Source organism: Lepisma saccharinum, chromosome 1 (assembly GCF_977018435.1).
Source record: "Lepisma saccharinum chromosome 1, izLepSacc3.1, whole genome shotgun sequence".
NCBI classification, from domain to species: Eukaryota; Metazoa; Arthropoda; class Insecta; order Zygentoma; family Lepismatidae; genus Lepisma; species Lepisma saccharinum.
The window spans coordinates 118,181,001-118,203,981 of record NC_139229.1 but is presented as its reverse complement, the minus strand read 5'-3'; the positions used below and the strand labels follow the sequence as shown (position 1 = coordinate 118,203,981).

General features: G+C 35.8%; 1 protein-coding gene across 2 annotated transcripts in view; it reads left to right on the top strand.

The window, feature by feature from the left end:
- Positions 1–22,981, top strand: part of or (AP-3 complex subunit sigma-2 or) — a 33,289-nt gene that overhangs the window by 4,831 nt on the left and 5,477 nt on the right. The window contains exons 2-5 of one of the 2 annotated variants that reach the window (XM_083121646.1): positions 2,901–2,992; positions 6,545–6,728; positions 8,341–8,448; positions 11,621–11,776. In XM_083121646.1, the coding sequence (XP_082977772.1) occupies positions 2,901–2,992; positions 6,545–6,728; positions 8,341–8,448; positions 11,621–11,686 (450 nt within the window). In that variant the 3' untranslated portion in view covers positions 11,687–11,776. Of the gene's footprint in view, positions 1–2,900; positions 2,993–6,544; positions 6,729–8,340; positions 8,449–11,620; positions 11,777–22,981 lie in introns of those variants that run through there. The other variant, XM_083121638.1, reaches the window with a different exon arrangement.

Below are 22,981 nucleotides of genomic sequence, written 5' to 3'. Positions count from 1 at the left end.
CTGTTGTAGCATTTATCTTTCAGCAAGAACTCATATCTATTTGTTTGTTTCTTGTTTTTAAATGTGATTCCAGGGCTGGTGACCAAGTGTATACCCTCATAAATTTTGCACTTTTTAAAATTTAATTAACAGATTTGGATCTTTTACATGACATACATGCGATGTGCTCAGCGCATGTAAGACCTGATACAGGAACTTCTCAGGAGAAAGAGAATGAAGGCTGCAACTGGTGATAAAGTAATTCGCCAGTTTAAGACATTGTTGCTCAACGTCAGTAGTGAAAAGGAATTGAAAGAAAAGTTTTGTAACTTATCAATCAAAACTGATGCACTAGATTCTTTTTTTATGGGTGTCATGAAGGGCAAGGATGACTTCTCTGAGTTATGGAGCACTGTTAACCCTAGAACACTACCGTGTTTCAATATTACAGTATAACTACCGCTACGTAAATTTTACGTACATGAAGAAATCTATTTTTAAAACAACCTCTACATCATGAAAACAAATTTCTATTCATTGTGAACATTATTTTGTTTATTTTTCCTTATATTGTAATTTTATTCATCATTTTAAAATGTATAAACATGGTTTTATTAAACATAGAATATTTTAAGAGGTCTTGCTTGACAAGCCCATTCTTACATTAACAATGAAGGCGAAAAGTTCGAACAATGAAAAGCAAACAATAATAATATTCATAACGCTGTAAATAAGGAACAAATGTAATTTTTAAGTCTTGCAAGAAAATAGTGCATGCTTTTAAACTTTCGTTTTCAAAATCTAAGTATCCAAATCAAATTTACAAATGTCAAAATTACGTTCGAAAGATATTTCTGGTTTTACACAGATAAGTAAAATTGATGTACAGTACACAACATAACAAACCAAATCAAGACCATCAGAGCTTACACCCTCCTTATGTGTTCCCTTATGTCCGACAGATAACTTGAGGCACTGCTAGGCAGAAGGATGAGTGGGTGGGAGGTAGGGGAGGAATTTGAGCGCAAAGCATTCGTAAATTTTACGTACGGTAGTGTTCCACAAATTGGCTTCCCACAGGAGCAGTATGTAGTTGTCATCCTCCTTTTCTTGTAGTTGCAGAAACTGCAATACTTTCTGTTCCCTTGTGACGTGGCTGCTACTGTACTTGTCTCTTCCTTCCCCAGTACCTTCAAAAAGCATGAACTGAATTCGTGAGAATAGTCTCTTTTCTGAGTTGCCCTGATTGTTGTAGAAGTTGTGAGTGTGAATAATGTATCCATTGATCGCTGCTATGTTGATCATATTATAGAAAAGTTCACGCAAATCTTACGTGAATACAAATGGCGTTATTACTACATGCACTTCAAAATTACGTGCAAGATTTTTCTTCTGTTACTATCGCTACGTATTATTGACGTACAGAGTCCCACATAACGCACAAACTAAAGTCGTTCACTGCTTCCGCCCTCCTTACCACAGTGCTGCCACGTGCCTGACAGAATGATAGAGGAATACCATAGGCGGAGGGGTAGGTGGGTGCGATGTGGGAGGTAATGGAGGGAAATGAGCACGAAGCACAAGTAAATTTTACGTACGGTAGTGTTCTAGGGTTAAGTGGTTTTGATTTTATCACATGACAATATATATGTGGAAAGTGGGTTTTCTGTAAATAAGCAGGTTTTAATAGAAAACTTGAAAGAAGAGTCTGTTGTGGCTATTCGGCAAGTTTATGATGCAGTGAAAGTGGTAGGAGGAGTGTCAAATGTAGAAGTAAGCAAAGATATGATCCAGAGTGTTAAAGGTGCACATCTTAGATACGAGGAAGCATTCCAGAAGATGAGAAAGAAATGTGATCACAAAGAAGACAAAAGAAATGAAACGTAAAGCAAGTGAGATCCGTGCTTTACAAGTCAAACAACAAATGATGCAAGAAGAAGCAAAGACTATTGTAGAACAATGAAAAAAACTTGAAGCTTCTGAGAAGTAAAGTTTCTTAATTTGCTGTATCAGACATTACATACATTTCTTGTTTTATATTTCAGTCTCAGAAACTTATTATTCCTTTTTACATCGGTACTAATAATTGTCACTTCATTTTTATGTGTTTTAAAAATTCCAATAATTTGTTTGTCTTAACTATTATTGTACGCATTTCAGATTAATTGATATTGTATCTATTTATAAATATCTATGAAAAGTGTGAAAATATTTCAATGTTCTATATCAGATATGTTGAAATTGTTTCAGAGTTGTTTAAAGTTCTAGAAAACTGGTCATCTTTGTTCTTAATTACATGGAAAGAAGTGTAATTTTATTTTATTATTGAACTAGTTTTGCTACTTGCATCAGAAAACAACAGTAACAAAGTAATAAAGAAGGTATTATGTATTATACATACATATTGTACAACGTGTAAAATGTTGTGTAAATACAGAGAACATAAGTACTGCAGAAAATTTTCCCTTGAGTTCTTTAGAGGATTTACAAAGGAATCGAATGGAAACCAATCCCCTATCTGTCCTATAGGAGATACTGAGGGACCTGAAAGCACGGGCTTTCAACCATTGCAGCGGGGGCGAGGGGGCAAGGGAAGTAGAGGCAGAAATCTTCTATTTTCCTTAGGAAACCCGTTTCTACCTGGAACTGCTAAGGCGGAAGAAGAGCGAGCTAGGCCAGTTTTGTCCGCGGATCACACCGAGGGACGAGAAACGCATGAGAAAGAAAGTGTTGCATATGAACTGTGGCTTTAACAAGACAATAAATATTGTGATTTGAAAATAATTAGAGATGTGAGATTGATTAATCTATCTCTGCTAGACTAGCTACTCCTCAGTGCACGTCACTGAGTATGTGATTCTTTTGAGACTGTTCTTTTTAAAATTCACTTGTTCTCTTAAATATATGTAATTGTTTTGCAGAATGAAGACATGCAACAACAGATTATAAAAGAAACATTCCAGCTTGTGTCAAAGCGAGATGATAATGTGTGCAATTTCCTGGAAGGGGGAAGGTAAGTTCGAAGTTAGTTTAGTGTTAAAATTAATAACTGGGCAAATCTTTCATTGCTATGGTAGATGCAATGAAATGCCATTTTGGCATTTTTTTTGAGAGGCTGATCATCTGACACCAAGCAGATGTTTTTTAACCTGTAATGAAAACTAACATCTACGTTTTGAGTTCTAGAAAGTGTAACCACTTTATATAGTGGTTTTATTCTCTATTCAATGTTAAGTATGTTGCAACAAATAGGAAACTGTGATTACATAGTTTGTTCCTGAAGTATTGTCATATTGTCTAAACTTTAGCAAGGGTGCATAATAATAAATAATAATAATAAATTTCTTTATTAAGCAAGCAAATTTCAGCCTATAGGCTGCTCTGCCACCTAACCCTTGTCAATGTAATGTTACATATATAATAAACTGCATATGGAGCAGTAAGCTACAAGTAAGATAATACATTTATGCTTGTAAGAGATATACAAAATGAAATTAATACACAATGTATTTAACTACAAATACAAAAGACAAAGTAATACGTAATAATAAAAATACAATTTAATGTTGTGACTTCATCATCATCCTTTGCAGTTTCCTGTAGCCTTTCTGCATCCATCCTCTTCATGTGTCCGAACCACCTCATCTGTGCCTGATCTATCCTGTCCTGAACCTTCACCACACCCTCTGTCTGTCGGATCTCTTCATTCCTTATTCTATTCCTTCTAGTCTCCTCCTGGCTGAGTCGGCATAGAAGTCAAGCCTCTCAATTTTTCCTGGTCTTCCACCACTCCTCTCTTTCCACGGTGTTCCAATCTTGTCCTCTTCTCCTTAACACTCTCAGCTATCTGCTCTTTCCACCGACATGTTGGTCTCCCCTTTGGCCTTATTCCCACTCCTTGTGTATGGTAAGGTCTTACGGGTAGTCTTTCTGCATCCTCTTCATGTGTCCGAACCACCTCGTGCCTGATCTATCCTGTCCTGAAGCTTCACCACACCCACTGTCTGTCGGATCTCCTCATTCCTTATTCTATCACTTCTAGTCTTTCCCAGTATACTTCCTAAAAATTCCATCTCCACTGCCTGCATCTTTCTTTTGTCTCTCTCTGTCATTGTCCAAGTCTCTGCTCCATACATAATTATTGGCACATAGTATGTGTTATATATTACCTTCTTGCATTTCATAGGTACATCCCTGTTCCATATTAATCTTCAAATGCTTTGATATAGTCCACCACCCATTTGTCCTCATCTATTCTTCCACTTCTCTCAATTATGCTTCCTAGATGTTTGAAGCTCTCCACTACCCTCAACTCTTCCATGTCCATCTTTATTCTTGGTTCATTTCTGGCTCTGTTTCTTGTTGTTATTAGCACCTCACTCTTTTCGGCACTGAATTTCATTCCTGCTCTTCTGATTTCCTCATTCCAACTATCAAGCTGTCTTTGTACTTCTTCTTCCCTGTCCCCCATATTACTGAGTCATCAGCAAACAACAGGAACTTCATCTCTTCCTCTCCTATCTTCTTCCCCACCTCTTTCTTAATGCATCCATTGTAATTATGAAGAGCAGTGGGCAAAGAGCATTTCCATTACTTATACTGAACCACTCCGTTCTTCACACAGCTCTGGTTGGCTTTGTACGTGCTCTGCACTCTGCCTCTTCCTCGACTCATTTCTCTCTTAGAGCCTTCCAAACCTTTGTTCTGCCCATGCTATCATATGCCTTTTCAATATCTAGGAGTGCAATAATCAAATCATTTCCATGCATTTGCCTAATGGTGAATATTAGGTCTACTGTTGATTTGCCTCTTCTAAATCCATACTGTTCCTCTCTCATGTTCAGCTCTGTTCCTTCCCTTATTCTTTTTTCTAGTATTTTCTCATACACCTTTGCTAAGTGGCACATAAGTCGTATTCCTCTGTAGTTTTTACATTCCTTTCTGTCACCCTTCTTGAATATGGGAACTATTAGTCAATTTGTCCAATCTCTTGGCACATCTCTTTCTTGCCGCTGTTTTTAACACACTGTACAGCCACTGCACACCAAACACTCCTGCTCCTATTATCATTTCCACTGGCACTTCATCTACTCCAGGTGCTCTACCTCTCTTCATTCTCTTCAGAGCTTCCTCCACTTCTTTCCATGTGAGATTCACTTTTTCCTCCCTCTTTTCTTTTCCTTTACTTCATGTTTATTTCCTTTTTTCACATTCAGCAATTTCTCGAAATGATTTCTCCACATTCTCCTTATTTCTTCATCCTCTTCTACAACATTTCCTCTATCATCCTTTAGCTTACAGCTGTCTCCACTTCCTCTTCTCCTTTCTCTCACTAATCCATACAATACTTTCTTGTTTCCTTCTACATCATCTTCTAGCACTTCGGCCCATTCTTCCATCCACTTTCTTCTTTCCACCTTTACTACTGTTCTTGCCTCTTTCTTCTTTACCACATACTCTTTCATGCCTTCTGTGATTTAACTTTAAACCATTTTCTAAATACATCATTTTTGTTGTGACTTGATACCTTCAATATGTGCCATCACTCTGCCATTGTTTCATTAGCAGTTAATCTTTTACTTTACCTCTGAAACTTACGAGGTTGTTTATGAATGTGATGAGGTTGTTTATGCATGCGATGTTTGCAGGCAATACATTGCATGCTTTGGGAGCCGAGAAGGAGAAAAATGATTTGTAGCCTGTGGTTGAATGATGAAAAAAAAGTGAAGTGCTCCCCTGTCCTTAGCACCACGCCATGAAGGCGTATAGGGGTGTGTGGGGGTGACGTCCCACACTTTCTTGATCTGGTCGTGAGTGGGGTTGATGTGATCAGCATCACGCCCCTGACCAACTTTACCCCCCAGGGTTTCCCCCAGGTACCCATGTCATTCGATGCTGGGTGGGTGCCGGAACCGCTTCCAACGTTAGAAAAGTTCCTGGATTTGAACCGACCAGGGATCGAACCCGGGGGTAAATCAAAATTGTTCCGCTTGCAGACAACATATACATGGATATCCCTACGAGAATGCATTTTTTGCAACAGATACTGCGGTGTACCTTCTGCTAATATACTTTATGCACAGATAGGCACAGGATGACATACAATTTAGAATGAGATTCGAACCACTATGTGCCTCTACCTGGGAGTCCTTGATTGCAAGGTGAGGATATTACCTCTGTGCCATTGGGAAGTCCTATTGTTTTATCTATTTTAATTCTTCTTAAAAAAATACTAAAGTTAAGAAATTGGAAAGGTCCATGTTGTAAACATACTTGAAGGAAGTGTTTGATTCAGAAACTGAACTGATAGTAACAAGAACTCGGAATACATAACTGTTCAGTGTCTCTTATAGTATTTTATTTAATGGTTTTAATGTCACTTCCTTGTTACAGACAAAAGTGGTGAACCAGTGATATTTCTAAAAAGCTGGGAGGAAATGTCAGTTTTCATGTGGTTGAAATGTTGCCATGTGTCTTATAACAAAAGAACAATTGTTTAAATTCTTATATTGTAAGCTAGAAGAATATGCATTTTAAGGCAAGCTTTATTTTCCTTTCATTGCAGTCTAATTGGAGGATCAGACTACAAGCTTATATACAGACACTACGCTACTCTGTACTTTGTTTTCTGTGTTGATTCGTCTGAATCAGAACTGGGAATTTTGGATCTTATCCAAGTGTTTGTTGAGACCTTGGATAAGTGTTTTGAAAACGTTTGTGAACTGGATCTTATTTTTCATGTTGACAAGGTAATTTGTGCTTTCTTTTCTTCACATTTTGTGACTAGGATTTGAATTTTTATGACCTAAATTTTCCTCATAAATTTCTAATTAATAAATTGTGATTTCTTCATGAGGTGATTTACTTTATGTAAGATTAAGAAATATAGTATAAAATTTGGAATAATGTAGGACTATTTGTTTTATATATTGTAAAATATCATGTCCTGGAATATTTTCACATATATCTTTCACTGGAGCCTGAGCTGCATTGCCCAATGGCTACAAATTTTAAAATAATACATATCATGTTTTTAGTCAAGTCTTGTACCTAAGAAGCTTCTTTCTACTTTGACTGACAAGAGGAGCAAATAGTAAAAATATGCTGAATATGACCAAAAATGATTAAGATAACGGTCTATCAAGTGGAGAATGATGAAATATGCATACATAGGCCGTAACAAAGTACCTTTATTAGATTTTTCATGACAATGTAATCATATGTATATTTCAGGAACATTCAAAATTATGAAAACTCTAGCCTATTTATGACATTCATTTTCAATGATAACACCATTAAGTCTTGTTTCCATGATAACCAAAAACTCAATATGTTGACCAAGGCAGAATTTATATTATTTTACACCATGGTACTTGGTATAGCGTCTGAAGAAGATCTTGTTAGAAGGTTGAAACATAACGTTTAGTTTATGTTTTAAATAATATAAATTCTGCCTTGGTCAGCATATTGAATTCATTTTCGATTAATAATGAGGGGATGAAAAAATCGTAAGGGAATAGGTTAAAGTATTGATTTCAGCGTCACATTAATCATTTTAGAAGGGTCGCAACTTATATTTCCCCTAAAGGGTAAGATATTTAAGATGAAACTTGATGTTAATGATCAACGAAATTTCCTGCTGCGTTTGTTATTTTTGTAAACGTAATCTTGACAAAACAATATTTTGTTGTGTATAATAAATGTTAGTTTATACATATGTTCAGATACATACATTATGTTCAAAATATGTTTATCAATATATCAGTTTTGGATACATTAATTAGTTTATTTACCACCTCTTTCAAACCAGAAATAAAATGTATGTAGTGCCAGACGTGTTAGTCAACTAATCCAGTATTTGGTGAAATATAAACAAAACATGTAGGTGTAATTAATAATTGTGGATAATTGTCATTTATGCCACGTTGAACTTGGAATACATGTGGTAGATTATAATTGTTTACTTAAGTGCTAATCTAATTGCCTTTCTACTGCAACAACTGTCACATTGGTGTGACAGTTTCACAGACTCCACACCATTTAGAGGCAGGAAGGGAGCAGTATCCTCAATACCTGAAAATAAATCATTGGAAATCGAGAAACCTATTGTATTTTGCATGGCTGCTGATATCTCCTTTTCTCATGTGAAACCTTGAAAATTGATACTGCCATTTCAAACAAAGAAATGTTTTAAAAATATAGTCATGTTCCTGTCGAAATAAAACAGTCATGACTATTGAGAAGATAATGAACTCCTCCAAAAAAAGACAACAAATAATGCGTGTGAAAACTTTTCCAATATTCCAGTTAGTAAAAGAAAATGTAGAATTTCCATTCCTTCCATGTATTATTCTTTTCCAGGTTCATTATATACTGAATGAGCTTGTCATGGGTGGCATGGTGTTGGAAACAAACATGACAGAAATCCTCACTCGAATAGAAGATCAAAATAAACTTGAGAAACAGGAGGTATGTGTTCCCTTTAATTTGTTTTATGAAAGGAAATAATAACTTTATTTTTCCTTCCAGCTTACAGAACAAAGAAAAATTATAATAGAGGCATACTTGTATTCAAGTGGATAGTTTGAAATGATCCTGTAAATTTTCCTTTTTTTCTCTTGGTTTTAAAGTAATTAAAATATCTTATGGCGAGGAGATACAGTTACGCACCATGTGTGGGTCAATCCATATGAAGTCATACAACATGGTTGCTTGACCATTTTTTAAAGTAGTTTATTTTTTGTGTGGTGTGAGCCTCATATGTTGACAGTTCAGAACCACTGATATTTTATTTTTACTATCACCGATTTGAAGATGGTGGGCATTTTTTTATCATGGTGCACATAATTTTCTCCATTCGTAAGCATCAGCGGCAACTTTTTTATCTCAGCTCTGGTAAGTCCTACGACAATGAGACAAAATCTCTGATGTTAAGCACATTATAGGCTACAATTATATTTCTGTGTAATTTTCTAAATATTATTTCATTCATATTAAATTTTAAGGTCAAAATTGTGTATTTTAATCACTCAAAATGACATTTTCTAACATTTGGGGGGGAGGCAGTTTGTTTGACACTTGACAATTTATTCGTAGTTTTCACCATCTAGATCCGGCGGCATCACACATCTCATGGTTGTACGAAATCGAAAATAAAAGATTCCCTAATAACAATATTATGCCAATTTCATGTAAACACAGCACTATAAAAAAAAGTAGCTGGGGATATAAGAGGGGATGGGGCGACCCAGCCAATATAATAATATTACGTCGCGTGCAAAATGTATAATCATGGCAAAGGTTGGTCTATGTGGGCCGGAACCAGTGATGGTATCATAGTGATGCACGGGGGTGGGTGCCCCAGTTCACAGGCATACGAGTGCATGAAAGAGCCAGATCTGGCTCCAAGAGCTAATTTGACAACACTGAGTCGGAGGGAAAAGCCGTGCGGAGCCTGTCTCGCATGCCCTTAAGAAGCTCTTAAACTGGGGTTTATGCAATGGAAAAGTCCGGGCTATATTTTTGGTGCCCTAGTTTTGGTTTTGATTGATTGATTTGTTGTTTTAAGTCCACTTTATGCATATTAAGGCTAATCAGGACTGGACCTACAGTTTAAAGTGGGATCCGAACCACTATGTGCCTCGCCACCGGGTATCGAACCCTGGGACCCCTTGATTACAAGACGAGGACGTGACCACTGTGCCATCGGGGAGGCCCCTAGTTTTGGGATATCCTACGAATTGTTCTCGTGGTTGCAAGGTTCAAATGATTCTGGGTCCCATCTAATCTCAAAGAAACTCTTATGAGGGTGGATTCAAAATGACTGAACTCTTGTGTTGTTGACAATGAACTTGTATTTAGTTCCATATGTTCAATGTCTGTCGCTGCATGTGAAATAATGCTTAGTGTAATTCACTAAAAAGCTTAGGTATGTATCTTTTCCATTCCATGATATTTCCATAACAGTTCTTTATGATAGTGTACATTGCTTGTTACTCTTATCATTAACATTTGTATTCCAATACAAATTAACAAGCATAAGGGTTTTATTGCAGCTTTGGTCTTCCTCCTCCATTACAACAATTTTACCCCCCCCCACCCTTTTTGTGATATGAGTTAATGGTCTCTTATTTTTCGTGCTGAGTCCTGACATTGCACATTATTTATTTATCTACTGGAATGAAAGGAATGGCAAAAATTGAAGATGTAGATGAAAAGAACTTATTCGAAAATGTTCATAGCTATCCCAAGGGTAGATGAGGTGTTGATGGAGTAATTTTGTCAAATGAAGGGAAAGAAGAAAATAACATGCAAGGAGGAACAGTAAAGGATATACATAAAGGTATATGAGAATGGGCGAAAGAAAAATAAATATATTTGAATGCACGCAAGGAAAATAAGGTTGTCATGAAGAACAATGAAAGAAAGAAAATACAAAAACCTTTATTCACACAAATAGATTCAATTTATGTAACTTTTTACTTTTTTATTTGCACTGAAATAAAAAGATCAGTGCTCCCATATTTCAGCAAAACATTACTCTAATCAGGGCTGAGCCTGGGACATCTCGACCACTTGCCCAAGACACTGTGTTTCAGCGTGACCTGTTCCAGGTGCACGCTATTTCATCTAAGACCCACACATACCTGTGGCCCTGATTGGGATAAAAACTAGAAGTAGAACAATGACCATCATGTATATTTGAAACAAAATTTGCTGTGAGGTACACATCAAAATTGTAGTGTGTAGTCATTTGTAAATATCATAAAGCTACACATTAAATCAGTTTCATACCAGGAGAGAGAGAGGGAACTGACTTTTAAAATTTTTATTTACTTACTTTTTTTTATAATAGAAATCTCCACAATACTTCAATCCTTTCTTCTTCAAAGTGTCACAGTTACAATTCCCCTTTCCACTTGAAACTGTCTGGCAAATTCTATGTGAGTCAACAAGGTGAACACTGCCTGTATCAACATGCTGTGCAGTGTTACGTTTAACTAATGCACATTGCAAAAAATTCTTCTGACCAGGTGTACAAGGAACAGATACATCATGCTTAGAAGGTATGCTTTACTGATTAATATTACATACACAAACTCATGTATTACATTCCATGCATATGAAAGTTTGTTCATCATTGTTTCTTCCCATTTCAATTAGTGCAGCAACAGGAAAATAATAATTTAAAGAAACACTACCACCATTTCAATATAAACACCATATGGACCAAGATTGCATTCTCTTGTACAGTGTAACTGAAAATTTTATCTTGAGCTCATGCTAGCTTATTGGTGCTTTGCAGCATCAAGTAACCAGCTCACGATCCCACTACTGGAACTTTGTGCTTGAAGCCTTGACTTGGACATGGGTGTCCCCTCAGCAAAGTGACCCAAGATGAGAAAATGCCACTCATGTGGCTGAGTTTTAGAGTCCCATAACAGTTCTACTGGCAGTTATAAACTTATTTGCACAGAGTACTGCTTAATTGTGATTCTTTAATGACATTCAATTTGGTGGTTCTGGTGCTTGCTATACATTTACATTCATCACATTGTCAGATATAAAGTTAATTGTGTATGCTACCTTGTAGTCTTTCCTATTTTGAGTGTTGATATGAGTGAATGGTTCTTATTTTCAGTGCAGAAACCATTTACCTGATCGTGCACATGTTGTGCAATTCCATCTACTATTTGGCAGTTTTTAATTCTCACATTTGATGATATTTTCTGCATGTGAAGGAAATGTGCATCCATAAATTAACTTGCGAATTGCATGCCACAGTAAAGGGGAATGCTTCACATTTTATGTATTTAAAATTATTTATGTATCTACATTTTAAATAAAAGGAAAGTTAAGATTTTGTACTATCTTGATTAGAAGATTTACTTAGTTGCTAAAAATAATACAGTGCCTTCAATTTGTTATTGTGCCACTTGAATGTGGCTCGTATAGCATCTGGAAACATGCTGCTTGATGGAGATATTGGATATACCTATCCTCTCAATGCAAGCACATAGCGTATTTGGTAGCTTTCCAAACCAATGTTTCGGCAAGTTTCTCTTCGTAAGCACACTTCAGAATGCTGCAGTGAAGCTAACTCTATTCAACAACATGCCATCGAGAACAGATCCATGCCATCAGGCCATAGCACCTCTCTGCCTGGTGTGAATGTCAGTTTTTGCTTTCATACGGGTGGATATGCTTTGTTGAATGTCCAATTTATGCACTGGAGCTTCCGGATATCCTCATTCTCTCCATTCATCTCTCTTAATTTAGGTCTTCCTCTCTTTCTCTGACCACCTGGGCTATCCAACATCACTCCTTGGTAGAGTCGCTATCACTCATGAATCGCATGCCCTGCTCATTTTAGCCTTTCCACCTTTATTTCACCAATAGCTGTAGGTTCTTGATATCAATTATTAACACATTTTCTCCACTCTTGCACCAATGTTCATCTTTCTTTGAAATGGTCCATGTTTCTGCAGCATAGGTCTTATCAGTGTCTTGTAAAAGAACCTATTTGCTGCTATAAGTCATGTTTTAACTTCATCCTGGGAGTTATTCTCCCATGTCACAACAGAGCCTAGTTAGATGAAGGAGCCTAATCTACCAAAGGTGTAATTAGCCATTGTTATGGTTGGTTAACACTGCATTGATCGCGCACGGTCTCTAGTTGTGGGTATGTGGTTTTAGGATTGCCATTTATCAATGATTGATTTGTCAACACCTCTCTCTGTCTAGCTGATTTTCTGACTTTCCACTTTTACACCATGATTTTGTTTTCAGTGTTAGTCAGTTTTTTGAGCTGCTAGGTGTGTGTTGGGGTGGGGGGGGGGCTTGTTGAAACCCTTTGTTGCCTTGAGTCCATGCTCGACTATAGGCATACCTAGTTTTTTTTTTTTGCTGAAAACCCAGTCTGCCGTTCCGTGCCCAACAAACAGTGTGTGCCTTTTTATAGTTTTATAGAATCTCAGTTGTTGCAAGAAAAGATCTAATCGTAATAATTGAGTGTTTTGCATTTTAGACCTCTAATTGAACATATTTTAAGAACCTGGTCTCTGGCACCTTGCGCGACCATCAGCGTAATTTTTCTCTCAGGACCCACAAAGGGTTACCGTATTTACTCGTGTACAAATAATAATTAAAATTTATTACTGACCAAATAATAATGACATATATGGAGTGTGTAAATGCCTTACTGAAAGAAATCTTGTTCTGCTAACTGCTAGTGTGAGTGTCCTGGATGGGCCTCTTATAAATGTTACGTCCGTCATGGAAAAATTATTTATTTTGAAGGCTTTTTCTTTTTAAAAAAAGTAAAGAGAAAATGAGCAAAACCACGCATTAAAGTTTAAAGGCCATTTTCCACGATTTTTCACTTTGTAATGTAATGTTCTGCGACAAGAAAGGCAGCATTTGAGCATGCACCTCCCATGACATGGGATGTGTATCAGTGGTATTTGTTGGGCGAGAAGTAATAACAGAAAATAACTTCCTGAGCACTGCAAATCCATAATGTAATTTTGATCTCCCTTTCTACTATTACAGAATAAATAAGGTAGTTAAAGAGTAAAAGCTTTGGGATGCTAAACACAGTGGAGGAAGAGGGGGAGGTTGCTTGGGTTGGTGACTTACTGTTTATACAAGAGGATATTCTCCTCTTGGTCCACATAGCAACAGGTGACTCATTGTATAGGTATGATGTCACTAGCTTTTGATTGGCATAGCAACAGCTTTACGACCTACAACTAAGAAAGCCACTTCTTGAACGTGGTTTATACTGCGCATTATACACGAGATAAATTTTTTTGTCACTTTTCTCCATCAAAAACCATGGTGCGCATTATACACGCATGCACATTATACATTTGTACATACGGTAATTAGTTGTCATTTGATTGAAGTATCAACTTTTGGCAAGTTGTCATTTGATTGAAGTATCAGCTTTGACAAGTTGTCATTTGATCGAAGTATCAACTTTTGGCAAGTTGTCATTTGATCGAAGTATCAACTTTTGTCACATAATTGATAAAAATTGCAAATGATTAGGATATTCACAAATACATGTGTTAAGGTCCATATCCTACATATCACCATTTGTGAACTAACTCAAGAAATAACAGTAAGTGTACTTTTAATCATTATGTTAGTGCTCTTTTTCACTGCATGTATGTGCATCCTGAATGCTTAAAATTGAGAAATATTGCAGTATTCATTTTTGTTAAGAAACACCTATGATTGTTAAAAATCCAATGCTAGTGTAGATGTCGAAGAGTAGAGCATGAAAAGTAACAACTTTTATTACATTTCTTTATGTTGCTATTTTTCATTTGCAACTTAACTGCAAAATTGGATACTCTCTATCTACAGGTGATAGTCATACCTTATATTAACTTCTTTATTATTTTGCCTCATTATCTGTTGAGGGGCTTTCTGACAACTTTTTCCATCTTTTTAGAATAACAAATGCACATGTTTTTCTATATTTAGTTTGTGTGTGACACTTTTTCGAAACAGAATTTTTCAAAAGCATTAAGCTTTTAACTTAACGTGCCCTGAGGAATTATTCCATCATTTTATTTTGTTTTGCATATACTGTGCGTATTTTGAGAATTACAAACATTATGACTGGACTGATAATAACTTTTTATAGTCGTTTGATCACAATACACAGTGTTACAAGCATTCAGTTTCATTGCAGGACAATACATAAAATCCAACTGTCTTTAAAAATACAAATAACAGAGGCAAGGATTAATTTCACATTCATAATAAAAAATGTGCAATTTCCATGAAAAAATTTATAAGTGAATAGTTATTTCCACTTTGATGTATTTATTCAATAAAAAAGAATGATGTTATTAATATTTTTCATCCTCCTACAACTCTGCCTGTAAACATTGAACATGCTGCTTCGTTTTCCCCTTCCCTTGTGATGCACAAGTATGAATAAATACTTGTTATATTAATTTATACTTGTTATATTTGTATTGATGTAAATTTTGTGTAAAATGTGTTTGAGATGATTATAGAGTAGTTGTCAAGTATATTTTTGTGAGAACCCATTAGAATTAATGGGAAGACTTTTGAATATTATAAATTTTAAACTCCGAAAAGTTTTGTATCTTTCTGATAATTGGACCATATCTAAATAATTTGTTGTCAAGGAAATAAGTATGAACAATATGAGGTACTATTTAATGCAGCAGACAAATGTTTGACTGCACAATCTACATTCTGCCTTCAAATATATTAAATAGTTCACATTTTGTAGCAAGCTACTTGGACACAAGAAATTAATCAAAACTTGACTATTGTAGCTACGTAGTAGTTAAGTCTCTTTTTCACAGTTTACTCGGTTGTAAGGATTGGTATTTTCTGAAGTCATTCAAACGTCAACGTGTCTTCCATGCTGGAAACTGCATTCAGTTTGCACCCAGCAAGCCTCTGACGCATGGAACCACTCAACTTTTTTGTGACAGAGCACATATTCTCATACAGCTGTATATCCTCTCAATCGGGATTATCAGTAAAGGCTTGGTTGGTAGCATACATAGTATAGTGCCCTAGTAGAATATTGATTTCATTCTTCAAAACAATAAATATACTCAGCAAAGACACTACTCAGACAGACCCGGTTCCCAGTTGGGGTGGTAATTTTCGCAAAATTTCTGAATGCCATAATTTCAGTTGTTGTTTTCCTTTCAGAGTTGCAGCACTGGCATTACATATCCTCGTTAAGTTTTCTTTTGTCATTCTTCCCTCCAAATTTGGTCCATCCAGCATACATAGGGCCATTCTTAGAGGTGAAATTTCGGAAATTGTTCCTTAAGCTGATAAATTGTCATTCCTTTAGCCAAAAAGTTTGTCTGATTTCAACGAAACTTTGCATGGTTGTAGGAATGTACCACCGCTATGTACTACATTTTCTAATTCACTTTGGCCTATTGTGGGGTTGGGGAGAGCAGTATGCCAATTTTTTTTGAAAATTTACAATTTTCTTCTTCCTTTAACAGTAATTATTGTTAGGGACAATGTATGGATTTTACCTCCACTAAAGGCCCTGTCTTTAAGGAAGAAAACGGAAGCAATTTCATCTCTCTACCACAGTTAGTTCTCGAGCTAAGATTTTTTTTGTACTTTACGGCAAGTTTGAAAAGCACATGGTTGGAAAGACTCAGTCTTCAATGAAAAGTGGCAGGCTCTGCTGAGTTTATGATTAAAATTGTTGAGATTGAGGCATAACTTTTAAAATACGAATTTACCAGGCTGCGGGCTCACAAAGATTGAGAGCCAATGCCCCTAGACTGCATTTTGCAGACTAACGAGGTTCTGGCATCTGAACCCACGGCCAGTATAATCTTCTGTGGGGCTTGTGTTGTCCATTTGTGTTTGTGATTGTCCCTTCATCTATTTCATACTATCCCCATTCATCCTCATGTTTGCATTTAGCCCATAGTAGCAGAAACGCTAAGTAAAATAAGTCAAATCAAATCATACTAGTGTCCAATTAAATATTTGGGTATATAAATAGTATTTGCAAGGCATAGATAGGTGGAGAGGCAGATGGGAGCTTTTTAACATAGCAAAAACTGCTCATGGTTTCATGTTTGTACTAACTAGGGATAAACAATATGAAATTTTGTTTAATACTGATGTAAAATTTACCGATATCTGATCTGATATAAAATAAGTAAGTCATAAGTGCTTGTGATTAAATAATAAAAATTACATGTTGATACCTGGAGTGTATCAGTAGTTTAACTGCTATTAAGTAAATACCATCTAGCATTAAAAATTAAAACTGCAAAATTTCCGTCATTCAGAAAGTAATCATTTTAATTTCCAGAATTCCGAGATAATTCAGTTTCCTTTCCCATTTTGATATCTTCTTAAAAAGTTATTTTTTTATCCAACATCTGTGGTGGAGTAGTTAGCACAGCAATCTACACCAGCAGTCGTGGGTTCAAATTCTGGCCTGGGTGTGGGTGAACATTGTGAGTGTCCCTTCATCAATTTCATCACTCATCCTCGTCATCGCAATTAGTCAAAAGTGGCAGATAAACTATACTAAATAACAAAAATCAAATCAAAAGCTATTAATTTCAGAGTTATCTGACTCCAATGTCACATACAGAGATGGTAGATGAATGAAATTAATAGGTTTTAAGAAGATTGCAATATGGGTAAAGGAAGTCTCCTGTGTCAGGTGTAATATGGGTAAAGGAAGTCTCCTGTGTCAGGTGTACTTAACATGTTTTCTTCACTACATCGTGATTATATTTAGCACATCTCACATAGATTTTACGAGTTTTTGTTTTTTTCTTCTCATGTAAGTAGTTCTTAATATCCCATGTCATATAATTGGCTGTTTTTTAGCTTACATAATACACAATTCACCCTAAAATAATTAACCTTTTTTTTAATTATCATAAGCACATATTTTCATTTATTGAGTTTCATGTAGACTGAAGAAAACTATGAAATATTTTTCTCCAATCCCTGCTTGTGACATACAGTAGTTGCAATTGATAGTGATTTTAACTTTCGTTAGGATTTAATCCAATTAAAAATGCACAAATTGTTGTTTTAGGCCTATTGTAAATGCTAATAGAGCATTTTTCTTAGTGATGAGAGTGTGTTGAGTGAGTGCACAGATTTCGTTCACATTTTTTCATTATGCATCTCTAGCATAACATCATCCATCCATTATCATCTCATTTTATCAATGTCTTCAGTATATTTTTAAATACCATCTAGTTCACGGATTAAATATATAATCTTTCATTCTATAGATATTCATTAATACAAATGTGGAGGGTACTTCCCACAATGAGTACACTTAATGCGGGAAACGTCTGTTATCCGGTCGAGGGGTTATGTGTTGTTTCGCCTTCAGAACATTGCCTCAATGTACTCTGCATGGTTCTTTTCAGACACCTGTGCCTCCAGATGCCAGGTCATCAATGACACCCCATCTTGCGAGAAGGATAGCACGTGAAAGACGTGGACGTCTCTTTTCCTATTGACCTACCTGAGGTTTGCTCATCACCTTCTTTCTAAACAGCTCTTTTCGAGGCCACTTTGTTTCCATATAGCTAGTCTCATCTTCCAAAAAATAGCATTTGACAAAGTGGCATTGCCTTCATATGCTTTTGTCATTTTGTTTCTTTTTAATTCATCACCATCAATGGCTTGCCTTTTTTACAAGCTTGTGTGTAATCGTGTGGTCCTAAATGAATGTGATGTTATATTTTAGCACCCCGTGATCACGCCTGCAACTATCCTTCATTATCGTATCCCCGTTGACACCGTGTTCGCATCATAGCCTATTTGCATGGATTGAACATCAGTGCACAGTGAACCTGCATGAGACTTTGTTTGACATACTCCTAAACAGGTCATGAGGCACCATTTTATTATCCTATTTTTTTTTTTTTTTTAGCATTGTGTCCAAGGTAGTCTGCATAGAAAGAATTTGTGAAGTAGAATAGGAAATGTACCTGCTTGTTGATGAAAGTAATGTCTTGGTATTGCAGTACTTGCAAACACTTGTTTTTCACAGTTGAACCATGTCCTATGTGTATGAAGTAATGTAAATACATCGGCCTCAGAAACATGTAGTTTCATGTACCCACTACATACAGTGTGATTAAAAGAATATGTGATTTTTTTGTGAAAAGTAACCCCTTTTAAGTGTAACTTGTTGAACAGTCAGAATAGACTAATGTGTTACCCTCTGTGATTTTGCTCTTTCATCTTCGCCAGCTAACAAGCATGTTTTCACACCCAGTAAATATGTATGATGCCTTTTTAACTTTCCATCCTGAATATATTTCTTCCATCTCATCATCGCTCGAAGTCTTAAAACTTGTAGAATATCCCTTCCCTCTGCATACAAAAATAATACCTTGAGATGAACATTTAAAGAAATTTCAGTATAATTTTCTTGCCATTAATATTTTCCCCCAAATTTGTCTTCATAATCCCCCTCCCTCCTCTGCCCCCTTTTCCTCATTAGCTAACATCCTGTAGAATGTGTTAAACTAAGTTTATCTCAACGCATATAAATATGACGATGAAAAACTGTGTGTTGCAATCTTCAGAGGAAAAGAAGAGCTAGCAGGGATGATTTGAAACTAACTTAAAACATTTATTTTACACTGATAGCCATCATGTGTTACAAATTAGATATATTTTTGAGGCTTTTCCTATCAGGCAAAATTCATAAACAACTGAAAGTAAAACCTTTCTTTATTTTCAGTTCATAGTGTTAGTATGGTGAAAATAGGAAGAGTGGTGTGATAATGTTGAATATATGTATAGTAAAGTTCCTTTAGGCATTGCTCTTCAAAGAACTCTCTTGACCCAAAATTAGTTTCCTAACACAGTTAGTTTACTAACAAGCATTCTTTTAAATTATATTTCATGCATTTGAACTCAATTGAAAAATATGTTGATATTCACAACAACATGTTAACTGTTAGGGTCAAATACTTTATTACTAATCTTCCATCAATTCTTCATTCATTCTCATCATCATGATTAACGTAAAGAAACAAATTTACCTTTCATTGTCATATAGAAAGAGAGGAGGAATCAGGTGCCTGACATCCAGTTCATAAAGAGATTCTTTTTTCCCGTAAAGTGCTTTCAATCACTATCAATAGGTTAGTAACAGTGGAATGTACAATTTCTAGGCAAATGAAACAGATGTTTACTTTGCTGCATGAATACTTGGTAGGTGACGAGATTGGGAACCTTCTAGAATGATAGCGAGATGATTCTTTCTTAGCATTAACAGGAGTAGACAAAACTGAAAATAATTCACTAGCCAGCTGTTTTTTTTTTTTTTTTAATATGGGCTAAGAAAGCCATCAGTCTTTTAATTTATTAATTAATACAATATTGTAGGGATGGGACAGATTAATCAGTACTCTATCCGTGTCAGTAAAATTACCGATAATTTTACCGATCCAATATATGTATAAATATCTTATAATTTAGTGCAATATTCTGCCATTTTGTTGTAATTTTTATGGATATAATCATACAATCTCCATTTCCTACTTTTCTTGAAACTAAATCTACATATCCAGCTTCTTTTGCATTGTGCTAACACAAATTTACTTATAAAGTGAATGCACCATTTAGATTCTTCAAGGACATTTTATATCAGATTGGAAGAATATGAGTTATCGGTATCGGTACTTTATCGATATCGGCCAAAATTTCATATTGACCCATTCCTACAATATTGGATTAAAAGTAATTAATTCTTGTGCAAAGTGGCCTTCCTAAAGTAGACTCAACTGGTAACATCCTGAATAACTATGACCAACTATACCATATCTCTGCAGATTTTTAAATTCGACTAGCAACAGTGCAAAAATTTATAATGGAATGTTTATTATTCTGATTTAATAATGATGCACAAGATACAGACAACACACAAACATTTAAAAAACACATACTCTACTCGTTATTTAATAAAAGGCAGCGGAAATTTTCGTAAGCAAACTTAAAAAAAAAAATGGAAAATTCAGGTACCCAGTGAAAATTTTCAGGTGCCATGGCGACCAAATGCTCTGTAATTTTCTACCCCTGAACATTAATTCCCATTGTCTACTGCTGCTTGGTTTACCTGAAGAAGAAGCAAAGGATGTTCTATCGAAATGTAGTGTTTAGAATATGTGTAACAGATAGAAACACATACAGTGCATAATGCACAATTAACATTGCATGTTAACTTTCGTAAACTAACTAAACATTTCCAAAATAATAATTTTATTTCGTGAATATGCATTTCTTTAAATTTACAAAATAGCAATAATGTTAAGTACTTGCAATAACATTCATAAAACTAACATTGTTTTACGAGTACCAGTGGTCCCTTTACAAATACAAGTTGAAAGTGTGAGCGAATTTCTCTCTCTCTCTCTCTCTCCCTCCCCCATCAACAATCTAGGGTTAACCTAGAAAGGATAGCAAAGAATGTGCAACAGTAATGTAATGTAGTTTGTTAATTTGATGATGAATTATTTTCTTTCTAAGGAGTTCTTTCTTCTTCCAAAATTTATTGCTGGTAGAAATAGTAGGGGGTATTCAGAAAGTAAGTTCTGGTAAGCTGCTAAAGAAAGAGGACACACTCATTTGATACAAATTGATTACAGCCAGGATCCTTACACCATAAATCACTTTTTGATTTCATCACCACTGTTAAGGCACTTGCCAGACTGGCACACAAACTTTTGTAGACCCTTCTGATAGAAATCGATTGCCTGATTCTTTGTTGCAATTATGAGTTTGCATTCACAACACATGTTTCTGTTTCATTTGCTATGCACATTGTGCAGTGATACAAATGCTATTCAGTGTATGAGTAGGATCAGTTGTGCAGTGGTGGTGGTGATAGGTGTGTTTTCTCTAAGGTGCAGAGCCAACAAGAGGATCGTATGGGCTGACATCTCACAATTTCTGACCTATCCTTGTCTTGCCACGCTTGAAACTCACTTCCCAAAATTCCATGAGCTTTTCTGTATGAAATTTTCACCAATAGGTTACAGTATCTACACTGCTTAAGCTCAATGAAATAACAGCGACATACACAGTGCGGATGGAAACTTTACTACTTTTGCGTTTTGTGACTAAAAATAATCATGCAACTGATTTCTACAACAAGGATCTACAAAAGATTGTGTCCTGGTCTGACAAGTGCCTCAATCTACCAAAGGGAGGTGGTTTGTGGGGACCAGAACTCCCCCTTTGGACTTATTTATATTGTTTTTTTTTTTTCTTTCTTCAAGAAATTTATTTAGTTCTCTTTTCTTACCCATAATGGTATTCAAAAAGCTTTTGCAGCGGGTTGAGCCACCACCCCTTAGAAACTTTCTGGATGCAGCTATTGCCTCAACATATCAAGAAGTATGGTGTAAAGATTCTCACAACTTACTTTCTGAATACCTTTGTATGATTGTTTTACATCAGTCAGAGTTATCCCACACAGTTCATGGAATGAACCAAATTAAGGGTAGGAGATTTATGTTTACAGGGTGGCTACTCACCGGGAATTATACATGAATTATTGGCTCCGGGAATTATACTTCTCCGTAGACGTGAAAAATTGCAACTTTTATTAATCGAAATCAAATTGAATTTATAAATATAATGAATAATGGTCTGAGGCAAGTTTTTTTTCACAGTTTAGCTTTTATTTTTCTCGATGAAGGAAAAGAAAGCTGCTTGGAAAATAAAACAAAATTCTCTCAATTTGTTTACTTTGTTAGTGTACTTTACAGAATATGTACAGTGCCTTTCTTTGGCAAGTCGTCTGCGGAACGGCAGTTAGCGCTGTGGAAAGTAAGATCGCGTCTACAGGCAAACTGTATGCAATATGCACGTAACTGAGGTCGCTAGCTATGTAATGAAAGAAGTTCGTACAATTACATTGACAGTTACAATTAAAATGAGTACGTACCTTGTTACGCAAGGTGCTGGAAATGATGTCCCCCTGATCCACAAATTTACGGCATTTTTTAAAGGAAATTTTTACTAACACCTGTCAGTTCCTCTTCCAAAATTGCTTCATTTTCTCTCCTGATATTTTTTTCAATTCTTCTAATGTCTGGTTTCAGGTTTGAAAGCTTGGTAGCTCGCCACTCAGATGTCATGAAAATGTCTGTTTCTTGTGCAAGGCACTGGAGAGATTTTTGATAGTACTTCAACATTTCTCCTCATTAAGCACAAGCTGTTTTACCCTTTGCTTCTTATCAAGAACAGACCCTGATTATCTCAATTTGTTCACAAAAATCCGAGCACTGTCTCTTGTGTGAAACAGGAACATTTGGGAATTCTACTGCAAAATCCTCTCCTTGTACCCTTCAATTTTTGGAAAGTTCACCTTGAAAACCGGGGATTATACTGGAATTTTATCATGATTGTAGAGTGGCCACCCTGGTTTAGCTCTTACTGATATTAATACATTTATTGACCAGCTTAA